The sequence below is a fragment of the Ipomoea triloba genome, chromosome 14, assembly GCF_003576645.1.
Source record: "Ipomoea triloba cultivar NCNSP0323 chromosome 14, ASM357664v1".
Classification (NCBI taxonomy): Eukaryota; Viridiplantae; Streptophyta; class Magnoliopsida; order Solanales; family Convolvulaceae; genus Ipomoea; species Ipomoea triloba.
The window spans coordinates 19,271,881-19,281,353 of NC_044929.1; the positions used below are offsets into that span (position 1 = coordinate 19,271,881).

Here is a 9,473-nt window from a genome sequence, read left to right on the forward strand (position 1 = left end):
TGCCCGATAGTCCGCAACCCCAAATGTGTTATGTGTACGTATCCTTCACCTTCACCTTGACGCCACCCTCTCCCTCCCTCAATTCGCGTCTCTCCCACGTTCTCCGCACCTTTCCCGCCCCGCCCTTCAACCGCTTCCTGCTTTTTCAAATTTTTTCTTCGCCTTTTCGCCGCCGTAATCAACTTCCGTTCCACTCCATCCAACCACCATATATCATCTATCCATCTCTCTCTCGCCGTTCTCTCTTTGAATTGGTTAATGAAGCTAATAACCGTCGTCGAAGTTTGCAATGGCGATGATGCTTCGTGTCCTTTCTCTCGCGTTTGTTCTTGTGTGCGTTCGGAGCTCCGTAGCTGCGAGTCCGCCGGAGGTTTCATCGCCTGCTCCTGCTCCGGCGCCGGAGAATGGATATAACTCGATTTCTCTGACTCCGGCTTCCGTTCCTGCTCCCTCTCCCGCGGAGAGCATCGCTCTCTCGCCTTCATTAATCGGTGCGGTTTCCCCAACTCCGACTCCCGCTCCTGCTCCCTCGCCTGAATCCGGTGACGTTTCTGCTCCGTCTCCGTCTCCATCTCCTTCTCCTTCTCCGTCTCCTATCGCTCTGTCCGGTCATTTTTCTCTTCCTCCAACTCCGGCGAATGCTCCTCAGATGCCGAGTGATTTACCTCAGGACGCCGATGATTCTGACGGCGGAATGAGCGGCGGGAAGAAGGTCGGCATAGCGTTCGGAGTCGTTTCCGGCGCGTGTCTGGTGGGGTTGGCCGCGAAGGTTTACAAAAAGCGGCAGGAGAACATCCGTCGAGCACAATTCGGATACTACGGCAATGACGACATGCTCTAATTAAGCTCCGACTCCTGTAATTATTCGCCCTAAACGTCCGCACATACTGAAATCCTTTGCTACAATCTCTTCTCCATACATTTCTGGCATCCACAGATTGAAAGAGGCGATTACTGGTGAAATATCTGATTCTATCTCTACTCGCTCTATATTCAAAGCTCGCAGTTAATAATTTCCTTTTTCTCTTTTATTTAATTCAATCAAACTTCTGCTCGTTTGTTGATTTAATTCGTTACATTTCTTAGTTCACAACATAATACAGTTGAACAGTATTTGATAGTGCAATGGAAATGATTACTGATTCCCAATAATTCGTGCTATACATAATACATAAGCATTCTTGCTGATACATGCATTATAGCACTAATATTAGTTTGATATGGTAAATATCAAATGGTGATATTACTCTTCTGTTGGAGGATCCACCCAGCGGCCATGTTCTTTAATTAGGTCGATCAAGGCATCTGTAGCTTGGTCCATTGCAATTGCCCGCTTCACAACAGTCTGTAAAGAACACCATTTAGAAATTGAATTCAGGTCGAGTTTGTTCAACACTCAAGCCATAACCTACTTGAAGAACAGGTTAGTCGAGATTTTATCAACTCTGCATTCTTTGAAGGTGTTAGTTTAGTAGGGATGACAATTTAACACAAACCTGATGACTGATGAGAAACCTAATTCCCTGCCCCGACTAGGATGGGGATAAAATCCGGAGAACATGATGGGGAGTGAAATTTGGGGATGGAGAAACCTAATTCCCTGCCCTATCCCGTTGCCATTCCTATGTTAGGTGTGCTATGTAGTTCGATTACAAGACACGTTAGAAGCAAAAGAAGTTGGTTATTGTTGCCTGCACGGGCATCTCAATTGGTTCACGAGTGTTAGATTGTGGGCTAGGACATCGGACCAAGCCTGGCAACCGCAGACTCGCAATATGAGAGTTACACCCAATGTGGTGGGCTCTTTGTGGACACCCGGCATTGGTCCTCCAACCTAATGGGCCGTTAAGTCACAGTGATTCACTCATCCACTACCTGTTGGACCGGGGTGTGTGGGCTATGGGCGAGAAGGAATTTTACTTTTATGGGTAAGTTAGTCATTGTTATGAAAAAGATCACATGTCAAACTGGGAAACAAACTTGTAGTACCTTTCCGACATAAAGATCTATCTTCCCAGGAGCACCCCCGACATACCCAAAGTCTGCATCAGCCATCTCCCCAGGTCCATTGACAATGCAGCCCATAATAGCAATCTGCAGACGAAACAGACAAACAAAAAGAAAAAAGAATAGATAAGAGTAAACTTAAGAGTATCAAAATGTAGTCCAGAACCCCAGTTCTGCAGATTTGGTACTTACTGAAACACCAGGCAGGTGCGACGTCTTCTCCCTAATCTCTGCACTTATCTCTTGAAGGTCGAAAAGAGTCCTGCCGCACGATGGGCATGACACATACTCCTAAAACAGTAAAGTATACAATTGCTTAATCGTCTTGAATCAAAAACAACCAAACTAACGTCCGCATTGATAGATATTTTTTACTACCGTCTTAGTATTCCTCATTCTGCATCCTTGTAGAAGATTGAAAGATGTATTTCTAATAAAATCAAAATCACTGTCTGGGGCTTCTAACAAGACACCATCCCCAAGCCCGTCTACCAAGAGGGTTCCAGCATTGGTCCCGGCACCAATTGCTAAATCATCCCTGTAATTGAAATCCCGTGTTAAGTTTAAGCATCAACACTTGTCACGCTTAAAATTAATCTTGAGTTTTCATACCTGTGAATATTCTTGGGAAATTCTATATGATGAATTACCGGAAAATCTAAGGAATTTTCTGAAAGATATTCAAAAAGCCTGCAGAAATCGACACAACTATCAGCACGGGACAAAAGCAGTCAGACATCTTGTTGCGGTCAGATATGTTCAATGTCAATCATTGTCGTAGGAAGATGGTGCAAATGATTATTTCTAGTTTGCCCAGAAGGGATATTAGTAATTTCCAAACTGCTTTACGTCAACCTCTACTAGAATATTTTGAAAAACCAGATATAATCATACCTCCTGGCTGCATGAACTCGGCTAATATTTTCTTCAGAATACGGGAGATTGTGAAGAATCAATGTAGCATCAGAACTCTTCAGGAATTCCAATTCTTCTTGGGCTTCATCACCACGTACGGACACAACCAATCGTGTACCTAAAAGAAAGTTGCCGATACAGAATGAGTACTTACTGATGTTTATACAGCATAACCAATTCAATGCTAAAACATCTAACAGAAAACTCACCTGCCGGGAGAAGCTTGTGAGCACCGCTAGACAATTCCTTGAGAGTAACCAAGACCATAGCGTTAGGAAGTGGCTTCGTTAACTGCTCCGATAAAGGAGTTATAACTCCCATACTAACGTCTATCAACCTCTTGAGAGCTAGACGCTAACCATGATAACACGGGAGACAATCAAATCAGTCTCACAGCTTTCATAGAACATAATAAACAAGGCGAAAAGGTTACAATGCCAGAGCAGAAATTTTACGAGTAGAAACGAGAGCAATCAAATGACATAGCAAAAGGGAAGCAGCCTTACAGCATCTTTATCGTTCACCGGTGGAAGCTCTCTCAACAAAATCGAGTCCACAGTTGCTAGATCCTTAAACGGCATGCCAATAACCAGTTTTGTTGCTAATGACTTGTAAAAAAGTTCAGGTGTCTGCCGAAAGGGAAAAATCAAGAGAAGTTTTAAACAAATAGAATTGGAAAAAATAAAAAACGATGAAATTAAGAATGCACAAGGGGAAAGAGTGAAAAGAGAAGTGCCAAATGAGACCTTCAACTGATCGAGGGAAACAGACATGAGGACAGAACCATCTCGGTGCAAAACGCCTCTATAATCCACTTCTTCGCCCTGTCAAGCTTTTGTCTATTAGTCCAAGATTGAAAATAAAAACATTGAAGGCCTCAGGATAATATTGGTTAAAGTTAAGTTGTAACCTCTTTTTGAATTGGCAACTGCCCTGTTCGACGTTGAAAATCAAAATAACGGCGGTGCTTCTCGTCAAATGGTGCCTGAAATGGATTCAGAATAAAATCTATATAAGAACTCTCCAATGGTCAAAGTTCGAATTCTAAGCATAATTATGAAACAAATTTGTTTATGCAATCGGCAATCCTACCACTCCTTGCTGAAGCTCGGCTGCTCTCATACCAAGGTTTGCCAGGCGTCGACAGGGATCAATCTCCTCTTCCGGAGGTTCAGTTAGGGAAACCCTAATTGTATCACCCAGACCGTCCTGTATGGTAAACAAGTTTCTTGCTTCAGCCATTTACGTATCGCACGTTTATGATGTTAGCTCAAGTACTCGTAAAGAGAAAGATCAAAGTAGCTCATACAATATGCAAAAGAACATGATAATTCTGCCCAACTTAAAATAGAAATTTTACAACTAAATTTTTTTTTGGTAAATTCACGGGGAATTTCTCTGTCCGTTTTAACGGTCCAGGTCCACCCACATTCGCTCCGGGATGCACGGGAGCTGGCCCAAGGGGAATCGAACCCGAGTTCTCCCGAAATTCTTCCCCACAAAGAATTTAAAACACACACACACACAAATATGTAATATATGAATGGATGTTCATTTTTATGACTTTCCATCAGGGAAAGAAAGCAAAATACCCATAGTAGTGTTCCAATACCAATTGCGGATTTCATTCGTCCATCTTCACCCTCACCAGCCTCAGTAACACCTAAGTGCAATGGATAATCCCATCCCTGGACATACATCTCAGCTACAAGAAGACGGTATGCCTGGACCATAATAACCGGGTTGCTAGCTTTCATTGAGAACACAAAATTATGGAAGTCCAACTTCCTACAAATCCTTGCAAACTCAAATGCGGATTCAACCTGTTCAACATTACGGTACAATCACAAAATGTTGGATACGTATATCTTAAAAAATTTCAGTATTAGATTACGACTGCTTAGCTGCTCACCATCCCCCTGGGTGAATCCCCGTAATAGCTCATGATGCGATCTGAAAGGCTCCCATGGTTTGTACCAATACGCATTGCCCGCCCATACTTCTTGCATTTCTCAACCAATGGTGTAAAGACCTGAATCATTTCAACACAATATATGGAACATTGAAGTAAATTATTTGTTATATAGGAGCATACATTAATATTTCCTTAAAGACATGAATATATAGGAGCATACATTAATATTTCCCTAAAGACATGAATGCCTCGCTCCATATCGTCTTTCTTCTAAATTTCAATAATTTGAGACGATATCTATTTTTATGAACATTAGAATAACAATCATAGCTATTGCTAAAAAGTCTAACCTCCTCGATATGCTCAAGTTCTTTCTGATAATCGTCCTCCGTGTACTCCAGTTTCTCAAACTGGGCTCGTCTGTCAGCTGGAAAAAATGTATCCATTAAGATGATAACGACCACTCAACTACTTTGGTCAAAAATAGAACACAAGCATCGGAGGTTAAGTACCAAAGTTTCCAGGGTTGACACGAATTTTATCAAAGCATTCAGAAACTCGAAGAGCAACTGAAGGAGCAAAATGAATGTCCGCAACCAGAGGAATATTATAACTGCATCAAAGGGAAACCGGTGAGATACCACATTGCTTGTGCACATGAAAAACTTCACAATTTACATAATTTTTTAAGCTGAACATAGTCAACATACTTCTTTTGAACAAGAGAGTTTTTTATTTCAAAGCATGCATCGGCTTCTTTCTTGCCTTGCACCGTTATGCGGACAATGTCAGCTCCAGTATCAGCTATTTTCATTACCTGCAGGTGTAATAATTGACTAACAGATCATTTTGTTATTCAACACCTTCCCATTATCGCCATCTAGATAATAATGGTCATGTTATGATTAAATATGGCATTAAGAGGAAGCTTGTAACCAAAGGGTCCACTGCTATGAAAGACGGGGATTCTTACAATATAAAGCATGCCATAATGGACTTCTTACTAGTTATTTGTCATTTGACGTATTGAAGCAGGAAAATAAGGAGTGTGAAAAGAACCTGTTCAACTGTTCCAGCAACATCCTTCGTATCTGTGGTGGTCATAGTTTGGATTCTTATAGGATGCTCGCTACCAATGGCCACATTTCCAACCATCACGGTGCAGGTTTTTCTCCGCACAGTTTTGTGTATATTTTCACAATATTTCTGCCTAGGTACTAGAAACAATAAATCAAAACCACGCAATTAGAATACACACATATAAGTTGAAACGTTTTCACTGTCTATTCTGCACATTCCTTAGAGAATTAAAATGTGTTCACATATAAAAATTCCAAATCTAAAATCCTCATTAACCAAGCCTACTTTAAGCAAGATGTAGAACCGTTCACAGTTCACACACCTTGAGCCCTCACTGCATTTAGAAACAAAAGAATGGTGTGGCGAACACTTGAGGGATTTTTTACTGTACCAATAGATTTCTCCATTATCAGAAATCACATAACTAATTAAACTACCAGAGTACCAGAGCACATTAAAAGGGAACAAACAGCTGTTAAATGAAAAACTGAACTACTCTGGGTAACCCTAGTCAAGTTCATTCGGCTGCTGACTTGGTAACAACAAGATTACAAGTTCGACTCCCAACAGGAGTGACTTATTGGCCTTCTTGGTTTGAGCCGGTCAACTATGGTCAAACATCCTCTTTTGACAGCTAGAGTCACAAGGCGGGTTTTGATTAGTGGCTGCGGGTTTCCCTTTGTCACCCCAAAAAACCGAACTTCTCAGATTCACAAGACTTAAATCAAGTTTAAAAAAATGGAAGTGAAACCTGATTGATAGAGAACACCTACCTAGCAATGGACTCCCTTCTGATGCAGGCTGAACCTCAACAGAACTGGAATTTCTGATCACACAAACCTTGCTTCTGCGAGACTTAACCCTCTGCAAGTCACAAACTCTGACAAAATCCATATTTTTTCCAAACCCCAATCCATTCTCCCTGCCTTTCAGCCCCGCAAATGAAACTGGGACTGCTCCAGTTGCCATTCTTCCCCAAATTTCTAAAGCGCAAAGAAAAGCAAAACAACTATAATCAATTCACAATCTCCAAAACCTCACTTCTGTTTGGGTGTAGAAACCAAATAATCGATCTTTGAACACAATCAAACTGTTCTCGATTCGATTCCGGACAAAAACCAATACCCAATCTACAGAATAACACAAAAATACACATATATAAACTTTAAAAATCCGCAGCTAAAGAACAGCAGTAATCCATCAAGAAGTACAAAAACTCAGACCCAATAACAGAAATCTGCTCAGGGAAAGCTTGTATCCATATGAAACTGCACTTGCCTTTAATCACAGAGCTGGGTAAGAGGATTCAACAATGGCGAGACTCACGAGAGGAGAGTGGTGGAGGACGGAATTTGAAAGGGCCGCAGAAGAAAGCTTGTTTCGCAAAAACAAGGTAAAAATGGGAAATTGAAGCGTGAAATACACATAAAAAGATAATCACTTTATCAGTGAAAGACTGAAAGCAACACAATTACACACAAGTGTAAACAGACAATTAGACAAAACTGAGGCCTGGGGCATATTCTGTTTTTGCTACTATGGTAGCCTTCAATTTAATATAAGTTTGGCTTCCAATTACTCACTTGTATATTGAATTCTTGGTAAATGTGTGAGTAATTCAAATTCGCTTTGACCTTCGTGATCATTCATAGCTGATCAGTTCAAATTAACAAAATTAATAAATACGGAGTAATTGACACAGTTACAAAGACAATCACTGACTAACTTGTCTATGTTGCTCACTTGCTCCCTAGTCGGACCATTCCAACTATGTTTAATATTTCATCATATTTTGTTTAGTAAACTTAGTCTCGAATTGACAAAGCATCTACTTCTAGTCCTCATAGTGACATGTAATATTTTTTTTAATGAGTTTACTTTCCGTTATCAAACCTGTGTCCCCAAAGCACAACTCAACTAATCAACTAACACAAAATAAGTTGAGAAATTTTGTTTGATAGGATTGATTTGAATCCTACAAACATTTTTGGACTTGTATGCCAATTGAAGTTAATTCAACGATTTACCTCATGCATCCATCTTTAAGGTACGAGGGATGAGAAACTCTGAGTTTGAGATTTAAACTTATAAGTTAGTGCTGTCAATGGGCAATATTTTTAGATTATATATTTGTATTAGTTTTTTTGAAAATATATTTGTATTAGTTTTAAAATGTATTTTTACAATAAATAATCATGGTAGGTAGAGGGGGGAGGAAAGGGGAATCCAAGTTGGCATCCAAGTTTGATACTTCAACATCTCAATCAATTGTTGTGGACAAAAATGAGGTTAGTAGATAGCAGTCCGTAACAGAATATTCAATGGTGAATCCAACATGATGCACGTTCTTCTCACCAATTCATATGGGACATATGGCATTAGATTGTTACGTTATAAAGATCTTGTTGATGATTTAAGTGTCTAATTGTGGATAGACTTTGTTTGTGTGTGTTATATTTTGATAATGATAGATAATGTTAGTAAGAATGAAACTCGTGATTTTTTTTTTTGGGTGACGAAGGAAAATCTGTAGCTAAAAAACACTTATTGTATGTAATAGTTAAAAAGGGGTTGGTGTTCTTGTAAATATGAAAAAAGTGTACGAATGCGCAATGTGTAAAAATTAATGTCTAACAAAAGGTTGTAGAAGGCACTAGGTGTTCATTGGGCGATGGATGACCTAAACGTAACAATCTAATGCCATGTGAAGTGGTGAAAGCTTAAAATAAATAAGCTCATTATGAAAGTATAATATCAAAGCATAAATGGCTTTTCATTTACTTTAGACTTCAATGCCAAAGCATAAAAGACTTTTCATTTACTTAAAAGTTTCAATACCAAAGTATAGAAGGCCTTTCATTTACTTTTGGCATAAATACTAAAGTATAAAAATTAGAGTCTAGGCACATAAAATTAAAAAATAAAAATTGTTTTTGCCTTTCATTTACTTCAAGGCTATCATTATCAAAGTAACAAAAAAAATTTTAAAAATAATAAAAATAAAAATCCTGACTTTACTCTTCTTTGTCAAAAAAAAAAAAAAAAAAAAACTCTGATGACTCGGCCTAGTCGAGTTAAGCGTCAACTTGGCCAAGTTGAATGCCAAGGGCATCTAGTAGGATGGTTAGTTGGCCAACCGACTAAAAAGCGACTAGGTCTGAAATTCCCTCGCCCTAGGGGCCTAATCAACACCTAGGTGGTCACCTAGGGCCTAGGTTGAGTTCGACGCTTAGGTGGTTTAACATAAAATAAATATGTTTATCTAATATATATATATATAAGGGACATTGTAGTTGCAGTTCGCTTACCAACTTGCCCTAAGTTATTTAGTTTATATAAAACTTTAATCCTATGTGGTTATTATTTTTTTTGGTAAATAATCCTACGTGATTATTATTTTTATACCAATATATAAAGATTTTCAATCTATTTTATCTTTTAAATTAAATTTGAAATAAAATTTTATAGTGACACATACCCACAACATTCCGGGCAGGAATTTATGCTCCACCTATTTGGTCACCCATTTCAAAGTTTTTTTTTTTTTAATAACCCA

General features: G+C 39.3%; 2 protein-coding genes across 3 annotated transcripts; one reads left to right on the forward strand and one right to left on the reverse strand.

Moving 5' to 3' along the window:
* Positions 1 to 289: 289 nt before the first annotated feature.
* On the forward strand, positions 290 to 841 carry LOC116004073 (mucin-1-like). Its single transcript, XM_031244007.1, has one exon. The coding sequence runs from the start codon at positions 290 to 292 to the stop codon at positions 839 to 841; it is 552 nt and encodes a 183-aa protein (XP_031099867.1).
* A 228-nt stretch (positions 842 to 1,069) lies between these two features.
* Positions 1,070 to 7,403, reverse strand: LOC116004422 (4-hydroxy-3-methylbut-2-en-1-yl diphosphate synthase (ferredoxin), chloroplastic). Of its 2 annotated transcripts, XM_031244468.1 has the most exons (19): positions 7,196 to 7,403; positions 6,691 to 6,900; positions 5,897 to 6,054; positions 5,548 to 5,654; positions 5,350 to 5,450; positions 5,188 to 5,264; positions 4,835 to 4,954; positions 4,515 to 4,745; positions 4,015 to 4,131; positions 3,833 to 3,907; positions 3,669 to 3,746; positions 3,429 to 3,551; positions 3,132 to 3,276; positions 2,902 to 3,040; positions 2,620 to 2,697; positions 2,386 to 2,545; positions 2,200 to 2,298; positions 1,990 to 2,094; positions 1,070 to 1,345 (listed from the first exon to the last, which is right to left on the reverse strand). In XM_031244468.1, exons 2-19 carry the CDS (start codon positions 6,884 to 6,886, stop codon positions 1,244 to 1,246), a joined length of 2,211 nt encoding a protein of 736 aa, XP_031100328.1. In that variant the 5' UTR covers positions 6,887 to 6,900; positions 7,196 to 7,403; the 3' UTR covers positions 1,070 to 1,243. The 2 variants fall into 2 exon arrangements, with proteins under 2 accessions (XP_031100328.1, XP_031100329.1); XM_031244469.1 differs by lacking the exon at positions 7,196 to 7,403 and having other exon boundaries at positions 6,691 to 7,046.
* Between the last annotated feature and the right edge of the window lie 2,070 nt (positions 7,404 to 9,473).

Bases quoted from the DNA above. Each gene is read 5' to 3' on its own strand.
- LOC116004073 (XM_031244007.1), top strand. From the start codon at position 290: ATGGCGATGATGCTTCGTGTCCTTTCTCTCGCGTTTGTTCTTGTGTGC.
- LOC116004422 (XM_031244468.1), bottom strand. From the start codon at position 6,886: ATGGCAACTGGAGCAGTCCCAGTTTCATTTGCGGGGCTGAAAGGCAGG. The intron at 4,132-4,514 runs GTATTTTGCTTT...TTTACCATACAG, and splicing joins GTATTGGAACACTACTATGG to GACGGTCTGGGTGATACAAT. The intron at 3,041-3,131 runs GTGAGTTTTCTG...ACTTTCTTTTAG, and splicing joins TCACAAGCTTCTCCCGGCAG to GTACACGATTGGTTGTGTCC.